General features: G+C 41.3%; 1 protein-coding gene across 6 annotated transcripts in view; it reads right to left on the bottom strand.

Moving 5' to 3' along the window:
* KDM4C (lysine demethylase 4C) overlaps positions 1-15700 on the bottom strand; it is a 389491-nt gene that overhangs the window by 55150 nt on the left and 318641 nt on the right. For 5 of the 6 annotated variants that reach the window (XM_087444566.1, XM_087444571.1, XM_087444569.1 and 2 more), the window contains one exon: positions 4823-5008. In XM_087444566.1, the coding sequence (XP_087300692.1) occupies positions 4823-5008 (186 nt within the window). Of the gene's footprint in view, positions 1-3189; positions 3292-4822; positions 5009-15700 lie in introns of all 6 variants that reach the window. The other variant, XM_087444572.1, reaches the window with a different exon arrangement.

Here is a 15700-nt window from a genome sequence, read left to right as displayed (position 1 = left end):
CAGTGGAAACAGGGTGCAGGGAAAAGTCCTGTGATGACAGGTTGCATTCACTCCCACTCTATCTGGTCAACCCATTTCTGCCACATTTCTATATCCTTGGCTAATTAAACGGGAATTTACAGTGGGAATGAGTGTTTGGGGTCTCCCCCTATCAATCCATAACAAACCTGAAACACTGCAGACTCTCTTTACTATTAACCAATTCACATAAAAGTGTTATTGATTTCTTAATGGTTTTTTTGTCATTGTGTTTTCTCAATAACTGATACTGAAAGGATAATTATGTCATACAATATTCTCCTGTGATAAGAACTGCTATTGCATGATTTAGAATTTAGGGGCCTTGATCATCGATTGTTCCACATGCTGGCGAGGTGAGAGTTGTTTCTGCATAACCACAGAAAAGTTTTATTAAGTTAGTGATGAAGGTATCCCCACCCCATTACCACCCAAAGCTTAGTTACATAAGCATAGATTAACCAGAACAGCTACCTTGCTTCGAGCCCTTCACCAGATCCTGTGCAATGTGGGAGTCCCCTCCTGTCCTTAGCCATGCATAGTGATGGCAGGGAAGGAGTTGTATGAAGCTTACCTGGAGAGCTGGCCTGAAGACACAGAGGCCAGGAAAAAGAAGTCAGTAAGTGCTGAGCAAGGACTCAAGTTCTATTACTAAGATGAGTGCCAGAATAGAAGAAGAGGGATGGCCAGAGGGGCAAAATAACAAGAGACAAGAGAACCTTCCAGAGTGGGAGGTACCAATACAGAAGCCAACATAACCACTAATTTCCATTATCCACACCAACACTGCCTTGAAATAAGATGCACATTTAAAATATCTAATATACACTTGACATAGAAGATGCTCAATAAATACTAGTTCCCTTTCTTCTCCACTAATCCCATTCCCTAGCATTAGAGAGTTTTCAGCAAATTAATACCAAGCAGCTTCTATGAATGGGCAAGTGCTAGTTGCTGGAAATAAAAAGACAAAATACTAGTTAATCTAGTTATATCTAGTTAAGTCATCTAGTTAAAATAATGATCTAGTTAAATATGATCTAGTTAAAATAATATTGAAGAAAAAAATAAACAAAATAGCAGGAAAAAAACTGTTTTCTCTATACAAGTTCTTCTTCTTATTTGAATTGGTGTCTGTCTCCATGTTAACAGCCACAACTTAGAAAACTATGAAGGAACCTAATTCCTCAAATGTCCTATTTTTCGAGAGGAGAGGTTATTAAGGATAAAAATGATGTACCTCTTATAAGATACTGTATTAAAGAGTTCATTGCAATGGATTAATGCATAAAGTCCAAGTGATTCTGGTGCTCTGACACTGCATATTTGGAATATTCTAATCTAATATGAAGGTTTATTGAAGTAATTTGCTTGGGAAAAAATCTGTGCATGCCATCTTTCTCTCCTCGGTCGTCCTCCGTTACCCAGGCACCCCTTCCATGGGACACCTGTCTAGTTTACTCAGGTGTGAGGAGATGGCCCCTGTGGTGGCTGAACTTTGCAGGAAGTATATAATTTATGAGTAGCTCACTGTTTGCTTTGGAGAAGAAGTCAGTTTTTAAGGCTCCCAAATTCAAAACCATTTTACTATTTATTGTGTTCTTTGTTTTTTCCTTACAAACATCTGTGCAACATTCACATAAATGGCTTAGGACTATATCCAATGGAACCTTCAGAAATACAGCCAGGAAATAGGTCACACTGGATCACAGCACTGCACACATAAACACGTGTGCATACACACATGCACACACGAATGAAACCTTACACTTGAAAGATGGCAGATGCCATAAAAAATATGTTTGACCAAAACACTAAAAAATACATACTAATATTTAGATTATAATAAGAGATTAGCTGTGCACTCCTTCTATCTTTAAAAATTTGAAAGCTACCTATTTTTTCAAATATTACCTTTCTAATTACAAAGTGTGCTTACTGTCTGATGGAAGAGTGCATGATAATAAATCAGATGAAATTTTTATACCATTATGCAGAATGATTTTACACTCAAAGCTCAGTAACATTGAATAAGCTATATTTAAAATAACTTATGGCAGAGTAGAATTTGACTTAAAATAGTCCTTTTTGATGCAAAAGGCAAATAATTGGAAGAAACAAAAAAATAAAGGAAACAAAAATCCTAAAGTGAGTAAAAATGGAGATCCCACTGAAGTAACTGCAGCATTATACTTCATTTCACCTAAATCGTACAGGCATCCTCTATTCTGTGTCAGGCTACCAAGTTAGCCTGAACTTTATAGCCTTCACTGCTATGATTCAGCAACAGCCCATAACTCCCAAATAATCAAGGCACGGGTGAGAGCACAGACAAACCACAGTTCCGACTCTAGGGAGCACGTGCCCTAGCATTCATAGTTTACACAAAGAGAACTACTTGAATGAATTTGAACTTTTTTATGCTTGAAAAGGGAAGCACATTTAATGCAATAGGGGCAATCACAATGCTCTTAAGCCAGAGTTGCCAGATTCTATGAATTCCCTCTGGTTAGTTGTCAAACGTTTTGGGGAGGAATCCATACTTGGAGTCTAATTGAAGAATAATGGATAAGTAATAGCTTTCGGGAATATATTTCAGAAATCCAGTATTCACAGTGCTTCCCCCAGAGGACTTTGCAAAGGCAATTTACGAACATTAAAATCTTTCCCTCATAAGGAAAAATGGCCACATGTAGTGTTGTAAATTACATCATGTTTTCCCCACCCTTTATAAAGTACACCAAGCTTATACTGTGTCTGTAAGGGAGAGTAGTTTCTAAATCACCTCAAAGTCAAATATTTTCTTTTTCATCATCATTTACGAAACACACTAGTAACATAAACCTGACTGAACCACACATCACAGTTAAGAGGAATGACGTCCTCATGAAACACCTGTATCTCTTTAATAGCAATTCAGTATAATCATCAGTAACCACAGAGCTCCGGAATATTAAAATGGGAACGTATGATCCCAAGCACAGCTCTAGATGAACACCTCTAGCACCATGTGAGGTTTGGGGTTTGGAATCCAACAAATAACAGAGTATGGGCTGAAAAGGCATTTACACTCCAGCACCTGTTGCTCATTAACTCAGTCTATTTGGGCAAGGAATTGAACTGCTCTCAACTTGGGGTTCTGCTCCTTGAAGCGGGGATAATACTACTCAGGTGGCCCAGTCCACACAGGATTGTAGCACCAAAGCCAGCAGCAGCAGCAGCAGTAGTAGTAACACAGTTCTCATTTTCTGAGGGCTTACTCTGCGCCATGGACTGAAAACAACATGGTGAGGTAACCACGCTGTTGTTTGTAGGTGAGGAATCTGAGGCTCAGAGATAAGAACTTGCACAAGGTTGCAACCATATCACTGGCAGAATCTGAGTGTGAACACCAATTAATCTCACTCCAGAGGTTACGACCTTGTTCACATCTCAAAATGCTTTCCCAAGTGTCACCAATGAGGTAACGCTAGTGACTACACATTGTAAATGGCAAAGCATCACAATAATGCAATGCAATGTGTTATTACTATAATTTTTTAAAGTTGCTAAAATGTATTTTCAGCTGAATACATGATACTATTCTTAGTAAGAGCCCATCAACCCAAGAAACTAAGGAAAAAGCATGAATGAATATACAACTTCAGACCTAAAACAATGGAAAATAATTTTAAAATAGATGTGACTGTTGGTGATGTCATTTTGTACATTTGCACATTCACACACATCCGTATAGAGCCCCAACCCACAAACATCAAGTATCTCTCAACACGCCAATGGAAATTGCTGGAATCATTAAAAAGCTGAGAGATTTGTTGTGAATGGGTCATGGCTCCTCAAGCCCATACTGAAACTTGGCAGGCTGCTCACGGGAGGTTATTACAGACAGAGGACAAGCATGTTAGGCTGCAAATGTCTGTGGCCAAGCCTCCCAGGGATAACAAAGGGCAGCAAGTTAGCAAAGCTGAGGTCGATACGATGCTTTAGCCTCCTTGTTGGCAGCCAAAAACAATTACGGTGAACTGGAAAGCTAACCAAGGCATAGCAACCATCTCTACATCGTCATAATTTTCCTGAGCATTAAAACAAAGCAAAGATTCCATTCAAGGACAGGTAAACTGATGTAAATACTCTTTTCCCAGAAATAGGTTCAGTCCAGAGTAAAATGGAAAAGGCAAAAAAATTGATCTCTCTACTTCTCTTCTACATTTCTGCTTTTCTGAGATTGTCCTCGCCTCTCCCAGGGCCTCCATGCTATCCTCAGCTTCTCTCATCTCAGGCAGCAAGGCCCCAAACATTCAGGACCACCCTCCCTCTCCCTTTACTGTGTTGCTGTTCTTCGTTTCCTAGAAGAGATGAAATAGAACCCCAAGGCCAGAGCGTACAGGTGCGTGGATTGAACACTGCATGATCTCAGGCAGTGCTTTCACATCACACCCTTCCCAGAAATGATCCCACTCCCATCCTCGATACGTGCAGTGCACAATCTGTACAACCATATTCAGCAGTCCTGTATACCAATCTCAAACCAGAACAGGCATAAAGAATTTTATTCATTCATCTCTTCATTCACTCATTCAACTCAATAAATATTTACTGTGTCTAGCCATGTGCCAGACACTGATGGGTCCTGGGCAAATACTAGTAAATAATAATGTACAATCCCTGCCCTCAAGGAACTCACAGTAGAGACATGTCAACAATGAGTAACATTACAGAGTGGAGCACGCTAACCCTGGAAGGTGTACAGGATTTGGGAACCCATATGCAGCCTTGACATCAGGGAAGGGAGAGCAGATCTTACCATATTTGGGTTGACCTTATGCCGAAAACATGTGATATTCACCACGTATGGCCAATCGTCAGGCTCCATCAGCACCCCAGCAGCATGAGCACACGTGACATGGAAAGAGGCCGGGCAGCGGCCATAAGAACATTGGATACAGGCCCCAGAGACTTTCTTAACCCGGTGTCTGCAGAAGATGCATTTCTGTAGGGTTAAAACAAAGAAGAGCATCAATTCAAACTCTGTAACTCAGCCAATTTCCACACTTTACAGAATAATAGTTATTAAAGATGAAGAAAACTGATTACATCAAGTCCTGACCCTCCAGGGGCCCTAGTGGTGACAGCGACTGTGGCAATATAGGTTGTGTACTTTCAAGGAAACACACTGCTGTGGCCATATACTGCTGGACACAAACTGTTTGCACATGCTTTTCCAGGCCCTGAGCTGAGGAAAAGGCCCTAGGTGCTCCTGTAAATCACCCATGGATGCTGGAGATACTTCTCTTTTACCTCCCCCATGGCAGGCCTTTCTGTATATCAAGCGATAGAATATGGGTTTGGAAGACAGGCACATACTCGCCTAAATCAGATGAGGTCTTCACAAATACCCAAACAGCACACAGATGGGCTAAGTCTTCCATTTACAAGGAAATGGAAAGTGTTAAATGGTCCAACGCGGAAACCAGGAGCTCAAGTGTTTAATAATCCAAATCTCAACCCTTCATGACTGACACAAAAATATGCCTCCCAAAGTGAAAAAATTGAAAATCACCCCAAAGGGCATAATTCTGTTGAGTATCTATAGCTGACTATGCCTGGGGAAGAGAGAACGAAAATAAAAACAGCAATAATGATTACCACAATCTGAAAATTAAATCGCATACAATTAGCCCTCAACATCATCAGCACATTTGTTAGGAGAGATGGGAAAAATCAAGCAGCTTCACTAAATGTAAGATTTGTGAAGTAACACTGGAGGGGCAGGAAAAGATGGCTGTAGAATAACGCAGGGTCAGCTTGGGAAAGCAGGAGAAACAGAAGGACCAGAGAGCTCGACTTTCCGTTCCTAAGGATAAAAAGGTCTGCAATTTGAGCCAACACGGGTGCAACGGCTCTGCTTACAGGCACATTCTTCCTTCCCAGGGCAAAAATGGTGCTGGAACTCAAGGCCTTTTGGGGACTGTATATTTTATTACAGACCTGTAAGAATCAATGTGCACTTGACTCTAACTCCTCTCCGCCCTCACAGCTCATCAGCGACTGCAGTCTTATAGATTCTGTACCTGCATCTTGCTCTGATCTCTCCCTACCCGTCTATACCCTGCCACTGCCTCTGCCCATGGCGTCCCCCCCAGCAAAGCAATGCCCTCCCAAGTGGTCTCTCCATCTTTTATTTCTTTCCATTTCAATTCATCTTCCCCGGGCCTGCCAGAGTGATCTCTTTACAACATAAATCCCATGTCACACTCCTGCTTAATGTCCTTCGATGGCTTCTCCTTATCTCCAAGACATTCCAGAAAAAAAGGAGAAGCATGAGATGGAAGAGGAAGCTTACAAAAGGCCCCTCATGGTCCCCTGAGCAGTCTTATTTCTCACTAGTCCCCATAAGGGCCCTACACTCTGGGCATTTATCTGATCGTCCTATACATCTGGATTCAATGTACAATTAACCATTTTTAAGTGGAAGTTAAGGAAGTGACTTAGCTGATTAAGAAATTATAGGGAGAGAGAGCGAGAGCGACAGAACTAAAATAAGACTCATTATATTCTGAATAAAAGCATTACTTAACATCTTATCTGGATATCTCTTTGGCAATTCTTGGTAACAGTTTCAATACATTCTTAGCAATTCTTGGTATTTTAGTATCTTTTTGCCAATTTCAAACATTTGAAATATGATGGCAGATATAACAGCAAAAATTCATATCAGGAGCCACAGGCATAATCAGACAATCTTTTAAGAGCCTACTCATACTACATAGAGGTCTGTGTCTGAATAAGTTCAGATACTGACAGATGTGTAAAAGAAGAAACTGTTTCTTATTTTCTTAATAGGAATTTTTTTCTTTTGCTGAGGAAGATTGGCCCTGAGATAACATCTGTGCCCATCTTCCTCTTTTTTTTTAATATGTGGGATGCCTGCCACAGCATGGCTTGTGTAGGTGCGTAGGTCCGCACCCGGGATCCAAACCCATGAACCCTGGGCCGCCAAAGTGGAGTGCACGAACTTAACCACTACACCACTGAACCAGCCCCATAATTAAACAGGATTTTTTAAGAGTAAGAAAGAGTATTATGACTTAGCTAATTAATGAATTGGTAACTCTCAGCCTCTTTTACCAGTAACTTCCTCAATAAATAGGGGCCCTCCAGAATGGGGGAAGGAGACAGAGAGAACATACTTAAGCCCAGAGAGGATTCAATCCTTGGAATCTGGTAAGGGAAGTGCCATCCTTTCTGAGGAAGACCAGAGGTGGCCATTTCTAAGGACAGAACCAGTACCCTTAGAAAGTCAACTTAACTGGAGATTATTGTAATTCCCTGCTTTGGAAGATGTTCGTTCACAGTGTTGAAAGGTTTGACTTGAACACCAACTAGGTTCTTGCAGAGATAGAGAACTCCACAAAACCTAGCAGGGGGGCCGTTCTGTAACCTGTAGCACAGTCTACGTAGTTATTTCCGAACTCCATTTTCAATTGTTTGCTACTAAACCAGTTGTTTTCTACTCTGGCTGAAACAACTGTGGGCAATGTGACACCTACACATGTCTGGGCTACAGAATTTAATTCAGTAGAGCAAAGACTAGCAGAAATAAGACACTTCTTAAGAATATTACAATGGAATAAGTGCTATGAAAGAAGTAGAGACAAAATACTATATGGAACCAGAATAACTGGTGCAATGAGTTATGCTTGGGGGCAAGCGAGGGAAGGAAGGCTTTAAAGAAACACAGTGACTGATTTGATCAAGATGGCAGACTTAGCCCTTGCTATCATCCCTCCAGCCACAAACCCTAAATAAAGATATAGGAAAAAGAATGAAACCATAATAGCGCTGACTAACAAGAAAGAGTGCAACTAACTCCAAGGAGCAGATTCCCAGCAAAAAGCTATCAGTAGGTGTCTCTGAGGGGCAGTTCTGGCAAGGACAGTGCCAAGAGTAGAAGCGAATACCTAAAAGACAAGCTACCCACTGCTGGGCCAGCCCTACGTCCCACCCTGTCCCCGATCATCATTAGCAGGTGAGGTAATCTGATCTGACCCATCAGTCACCAATAAGACAAGTGAGTTCTCACTGGGCTGAAGAAAGAACAAGTGCACCTAAGACACGCAACTAAAATACCAATAGATACTTCAAAAATCACAAACATTTGAGGAAAAGTAATGCTCTAAGAGAGAAGTGCTAGAATTAATAAAGAGAAGAATAACTGACTTAAGGAGTCAGGTAAGTGGAAACAGAAGATGAGTTTAAAAGAGGTACAGTACATATTATAATAGATTTCCAAAATATATCCCATCAATTTTGAAAAACAGTAATAACTACATAGTCAGCTCTAAGAATTTAAAAATATGATTATCAAAAAAAATCAAGATGTGCTAAATATTAGAATGGATCCCACTGAAGATCAAATTCGCAACTGGAAGATGGAGCCCAGAGATTATACAGAACATAGAAGAAAATATCGAAAAGAAGGAAAATGCAACACAAATGCTAAGTAGTAGAAGCGATCCAGATGTTCTATTATCTTTCTAAAAGGCATTCTAGACAAATAGAAATAGAGAAAGTAACAGAAATTTCCCAGACCTAAAAAAAGGCCCAACAAGTAAGACTAATTAAAAAAAAAAAAAAAATCACCTAAACATATCCTAGACACATCTTACACCTTCAAATAAAAAGAGAAAATCCCAAAGTCTTCCAGACAAGAGAAAACTCAGGTTACCATCACATCTCTAACCCGCAACAGTGAATGCTCCAAGACAGTGAAACGACGTCTTCCAACTTCTGAAGGAAAATTAAATTTGGTCAATATCCAGCCTAATTATCATTCAAGTGTGAGGTCAAACATAAAGATTTTTTCTTTTCTTTTTTGATATTTAAGGATCAGAGATATGCATGAAGAAGTGAAGAGCAACCAAAATGCTAAATATGTGGACAAATCTAAATGAATATTGGCTTTATGAACAATAATGGTGATGTCTTCTGGGTTTTAAATATAGCGAGAATTTAAATAGATGACAATAGTAGCATATAAGGATAGAGTGGTCGAAGTGAAGTTGAAAATGTTCTAGTATTCTTAGGGCCGGCCTGGTGGCGCAAGTGGTTAAGTGCACGTGCTCTGCTGCGGTGGCCCGGGGTTTGCCGGTTCGGATCCCGGGCGTGCACCGACGCACTGCTTGTCAAGCCATGCTGTGGCGGCATCCCATACAAAGTAGAGGAAGATGGGCATGGATGTTAGCCCAGGGCCAGTCTTCTTCAGCAAAAAAAGAGAAGAGGATTGGCAGATGTTAGCTCAGGGCCGATCTTCCTCACAAAAGAAAAAAAAAATATTCTAATATTCTTAAATTGTCTGGGAAAAGGGTAAAAGTGTCAACTAATAGTGTGAAAAAAACAGAATAAGGAAAAATAAATTCAAACAAAGACAAGAAAAGAAGGAAATGGAAACATAGAACAGATGGGAGTAGAGGGAAAGCACATTGTAAATTGGTAGAACTAAACCCAAATATACCAGTAATTATGTTAAGTGTAAAAAGACGAAACTTTATCTTATAGACCAGGGGGAGTACCAAATTTTTCTTCAAGTGCCAGACAATAAATATTTTACGCTTGTGGGCCATACAGTTCCAGTTGTGACTACTCAACTCTGCCACTGTAGGGCAAAAGCAACCACAGATAATCTGCAAATGATGGGTGTGGCCGTGTTCCAACAAAACGTTATTTACATGTCTTAGTTTGCTGACCCCTGCTCTAGGCTGTGGGCACATGTCGGAAGTTAGTAAGCTGTGCAATGACAGAATTGCTATTTAAGAAAGATCATCTAGCAGCAAGGTGAATGAAGGATACACTGGTGGGAAAAGAAACTGTTAGAAGCCACGGAAATACGGAGGCAAAGAATAATGAAGACCTGGACTAGGGAAGTGGCTATTAGAAGGAACGTAAATGTTGAGTGTTTTTACCTCGTTACCCTTTCTTCACAGAGATTCTGCATCTGCCTCTAAATGGAGCCACTCACTCAAGGTCAGGGCTGGATAGTCTCTTCTGTGGTAAAGAACCTCTGTAGCACCTGCCTAAAGTCTTAAAATGGACGAGGGTAGAGACGACATCAGTTTCTAGAAGGACAGGGATTGAAGGGAGCGTGTGAAGAGTAAGATTACCGGGCATTTAAAAGGAGAGGGGGGGCCGGCCCCATGGCGTAGAGGTTAAGTGCATGCGCTCCAATGCTGGCGGCCCGGGTTCGGATCTCGAGTGTGCACTGACGCACCACTTGCTGACCCACGCTGTGGCGGCATCCCACATAAAGTGGAGGAAGATGGGCACGGATGTTAGCTCAGGGCCAGTCTTCCTCAGCAAAAAAAAAAAGAGGAGGATTGGCATGGATGTTAGCTCAGGGCTAATCTTCCTCACATAAAAAATAAATAAAAATAAAAGGAGAGGGTTCAGAAAAACAGGGCCATTCTGCCGGCCGTTCAGTGTCTGAGGCGTCAGTGACGCACTGATAAAGAGATAAGGAGCCAATTTCTGAGTGCCAATTAATAAATAAAGGAGGTTTGAGAAGTCAAATGAGGCAGCGTAGAGAACTGTCACTTTGGGTGCTTTAGGACAAAGTCGAGGAGGGGCTGACGTCCAGGGAGACCAACACAGCACAGCAGGAAAATGTTGACATGGACGACACCAGAGAGTGACTTTAAGGTGTCATTCTCCTTTACGGTTTGCTAGTAAGGATGTCAAGACATAACAGCTGCTCAGTCAGTGCTTGTTGAATTAAACTGAATCCAAACGAGTAGATTTTGGTCAAATTATGGACCTGCTCATCTGTTTTCTCAACAGTGAAAAAAGAGCCCTCATTCTATAACTATGCCACAGTGACGTCAGAGAGGTCAGAATCACTGAGGCCTGCTTAAAGCACAGATTGCTGGCCCCACCCCCAGAGTTTCCGTAGGTCTGGACCCCGGCCATTGAATCTGCACTTCTAACAATTTCCCAGAGATGCTGATGTTGTTGATCCAGGGATCCAGTTTGAGAACCACTGGGTGGGAGGGTTAAAGGGTTAAAAGGTGTTGATTTTTCAGAGAACCTTTAGTGTAAGGGAATTCAAGAAGTACAATGTTTTTTTATCTATTCTTCTATGTGAAAGGCTGAGAGAATCCTCAGGCGAATGTGACTGATAGAGCGCTGTACTTTCTTAGGGGACTGGATTTCCATACTTATTGTAATGGCATAGGCCATTAAGGCTCCTAATGGATGGGGGAATTAATGAAGTATCTGGCAATGAGGCTTTGTGTATCATTAGATTCCTTGAGCACACAGCTTGGCAAAGGGCATCAAGAAATGACGAGCCGTGAAGGAGGTGGAAGTTCAAAGCACATCCCCTTCCCTTTCTTTCCCTTCTAATACGATTTGTAGTATGATTTTATTATTGTTTTGCCAATTTTATTCGTTGTTTCTTTTTTCTTCCATAAAGAGGCAGGTAATTCCAAACCAGCACAAATGCTTTTTAATTAGTGTTTCCCTATCAGACAAGTAACAAGCTAATGATAATGATGTATTAGCTAATTCCTTTGTCCTTTTGCTCTCCAAATGTACTTTTCCAAGCACAACACAGCAAGCTAACATTCCCGACTCAAAAAGGAAATGATGTTGGACTCAGTGAACATCACTATTATTGCAGGCAAGTCTGAGAATTGAGGCTGAAACTTTCATTTTGCTCCAAGTCCTTAAATACAGGTTTTAAAGCAGAATCTTTTTTCTTTTTTCAACTCTGCCTGTAAAATTTATGTTCTGCTCATCAGTATTCATTAAGTCAATCACTCATGTGCCAATACTGGCCAATGCTGGGGGAACACTGATATGATGGAGGGCTGCAGCAAGGAGCTTACAGTCTGGGGGAGGAGACAGACTGTAAACAACTGAGCCAGCAGGAAAAGCAGAATGCAACAGCTGGCATGAGAGCAAGATTCAGAAGGAGGAGAGAGAGGAGCAGATTGAGACCAAGAGAAATCAGTGTACCCAGAGAGCTAGAGAGCGGCTGGGGAAGGAGGGAAAAGGGAACACTGAAAATCCAGGTCCACAGTGAACTGACACCGCAGGCTTGGGGCTGTTTTTGTGAGAGGCAGCAATTAATACGCAGTCTCACGTCACTTGTGCCACACAAAATTGTTCTGATCTCAGCCATCTAAGGATGTTACAAATAGCAGACACCATGAAATGGTACAATAAGACTAATTCTGAACCCTGGGGCATCAGCTGATAACACGAGAAGTCCTCGGTCTCTCCACGCCCCCTCCAAGAAGTTATTTCTACACTTCAAGTTCAGAGCATTAAAATAAACGGCTCATGATGTCAAATGTGTTGAATTAAATTATTTACGATATGTATTAGAAGTCATTTATCTTATTGCTTGTTTGGTGAGATTCACCCCACAAAAGGTGAGAAGCTAAGAAAAAGTCAAGGAGCAGGCTGCAGGGGAAAGGGCAGAGGAATGAGCTCAGCCAGGCCAAGAGACAGGGCTAGAAAAACGGGCAGAGGTGACGGGCATCAGAGGGAAGGCTGCATTTATTCAGAACAAGGCTAACGAGCGATTGTTGGCCCTGAGAAACATTAAATAAGAATCACAAAAGAATTCTAGAACTAGAAAGGCTGTAGCAGTTCAGACACAGACCGACAAGTTAACAAATGACTCTTTAAAAGTACTACGTCAACACCCTAGTCACACACTGTTTTATTTTGGATCAGCAGATATACCCCAGGGAAGATCACCAAGTAAGAATCCTCTGGAAGCACCTTTGAATCCCAGCACGAGAACACTGGCTGCACATAGTAGGTGCCCAGTAAATACCCACAGACTAAATGAGTGATTGTTTCCTTATTATATATAATGTGGTAATTCATTCTTTCGGCCATTTCAATACTTACTAAATATCTTCTCTATAAAAGACATTTTGCAAAATGCAAAAGGAGATACAAAAGTGAAAAAGATAATGATCCGTGTATTCAAGGAGCTCAATGTGGCATACAAAAATAGCTGTAAGAAAGCTTTGTAGCCGGTAATCACAGTAAGCAAGATAAAGTGCTAGTGGGTTTGGAAGGAGAGAGGGTCGGACCAGCAGAACAAAGGTGAGGCCAGCCTGTGTGCCTCAGCTTGTTCCTCCACCCCTGCACTTCCACCGTTCTTCTACTGAGAAGATTTAGAAGACGGTCTATAGAGGATGCACTTCATGACAGCCACTTGAGGGACACCAAACACAGGACAAGGAAGCAGGTATGATTCTGCTTGGATGGCTTAGGTCATGTGGCAGGAGAGATCAGGCAGGTGACCTGTGCACCACTCTGAACTGAGGGCCACGAGTCACCAAGTCCAGGTACTGCTGGGTCAGTTCCATGAGGCTGGCTCCCGAGAACTCGTAAGAGAGTAAAAATGGGGTTTCTCCAAAGTCAGAAGTTTCCTGTAATTAATTTCTTGGAGTTCAGAGGCTACGTGCAATGCTTCTGCACAAGGTCAGATGCTGCCTTGGAGAGCGTTGGGGACTCTGCACACTGGCTGAGCCTGCAGCAGTGGGGACACGGTATGCCCACGGCTCAGGGAAGCTGCCCAAGGGGGTTTTAGAGACTAGAGAAGCCAGCAAGAGCAGGTGGACTTTGAGTTCGCCTTGAAGGACTAGCAGGTTTCAGCCAGTGCACATGCGGTGGGATGAGGAAGGACATTCTAGACAGATGTAACAAAGCTCAAAGGTGGAAAAACATGAGGCAAAGTTGAGTTAAGAAGCATGAGCACAGCTAAGGGATGACAGGCTGGAAAGACGAGATCTCAGAAGCTCTTGGACAGTACCCTTTCACGAGCCTCACTTTCACTTGCCAAGGTGAGAAACTGATGATAGCTTAGTAGCGGCAGCTAATATTTAGATGCAAAATAGGACTATTATTTTATTACAATTTTCTGAGTGGCTTAGGTTTAAACCTCAGGCAGCCAAGCAACTCTCCAGACCAGCCCACCCAGAAAATCAGAATGACCTTTGGCTAAGAATGCCTGCTGATCAGGCATGTTTCTTTGCTTGTCCATCTTTTGCTCCTTTGGGGCTGGACAAATTCTACTCGTCTTGTTATCAAAGGCACCTGGCATAGCGTACAAACTAAATATCCAGGCAGTACCTTTTGCCCAAACACCACACTCCTCCTGTCTTCCCCATGTGGACAGTATTTCATAGTAGTTAGAAGCATGGACTGGCAAGTCAGACAGACCTAGTTTTGAATTCCAGCTCAGCACAGACACAGGGGCAAGTCACAGGAACAGCAAAAATAACACGGCCTGAACAAACAGAAGGGGCGAGAAGGTCGTGGGGGAAACAGGCTAGCCTCTGAAAGCTGCGTGCCCTTCTTTCCTACACTCCCTTAGCAGAAAACAGAGCTTCCCCTCTGTACTTACTACCTGGGCTGTGCAGAAAACCCAGACATAAAAGCAGTATTTGCAAATAAATTAAATATTAAAGGCAACATCACAATCTCATGTTGGAAGAGGCACTTCACTGATAGTATATAGCAGCAATTGCTGAATCACAAAATAGACAATGTCATCTATGCTGAGAAAAATCAATCACTTATCATTTCTACTTCTCTAACAGCCTGTTTGGGTTCCATCCTTCATTTCAAGTTGATTTCAAATTTAAAGGGCGAAAGGAGCATATAATTACAGCATACAGAGAGCTTTAGAACAAATCTTATTCTGAGTACTTATTAAGTGTCACTAAACATCTTTCAGCTGGTGGGTGGGGAAAGCAAACCTCCTAAACCACAAAACAAACATTCTCTAAGTACTTTTGTATTTGCATTTTTATTTCTTTTTATGTTAATATTAAAGAGCACCTGTTTCTTAGAGGAAATTTCATTATTTGAAATTATTGTTTACAAGAAATGAACCAGAAATTCTTACTCTTCTTTAATAAAAGCATTTAATTGAACTCAAAATTACTGGATTGTTTACTTAAAAAAAAAAAAAACAAAAAAAGGCACTCTGGCCTTTTTCGTACAACGAGGCCCTGCTAAAGTCACTGATGTGTGGGCTCTCTACCCTATAAAAATCCACCCAGATTTGTGAAGTTAGTTACAACTTAGGAGGATTTCTAAACTCTATTTTTTTAGATCTCTCTGAATTAACGATGGAAATAATACTTTAATCATTTAATTCTCAGTGTTAAATGTAAAAAGAATCACAATTTTCCTGTTTGACACAATTTAGGAAGGCTGGCTTACAAGCTTTCTACTACTCCAAGGACAGGCAAAGGAAAAAAACCTTTATTTATTATGAATATAAATCAGATATGATTTGCTATTGGCATTATCAAATCAAGGACTAGGACACATTTTCTATTTATTTCTGGCCTCAAGCCTGAAGGCCTAAAGATATCTGACCAAAAAAACAGAATAAATCAAAGATAAAGACTAATTATCCTTAGCAATATTTGTTTTGATACAGTACCAACATCCAACACCATGAAGGGTTGCAGTGTTGCTTTGTTGATGTTTTTTGAGAGAGGTGTGTACGTTTCTCAAATCCCCATTTTCTGTATATTTACTGAAACCGCATTCATTGGTGAGGTCTGGGAAGGAACATTGCCTCCCAGTAAAGGCATCTCCCATTCGCTAATCTTCAATGAATTGCGTCCCAACAGTCAAGTTTCAAGCA

Source organism: Ceratotherium simum, chromosome 20 (genome assembly GCF_057802395.1).
Source record: "Ceratotherium simum simum isolate JZ-2026a chromosome 20, ASM5780239v1, whole genome shotgun sequence".
Taxonomy (NCBI): domain Eukaryota; kingdom Metazoa; phylum Chordata; class Mammalia; order Perissodactyla; family Rhinocerotidae; genus Ceratotherium; species Ceratotherium simum.
The sequence above is the reverse complement of the archived record's forward strand: the minus strand, read 5'-3'. Positions and strand labels throughout refer to the sequence as shown.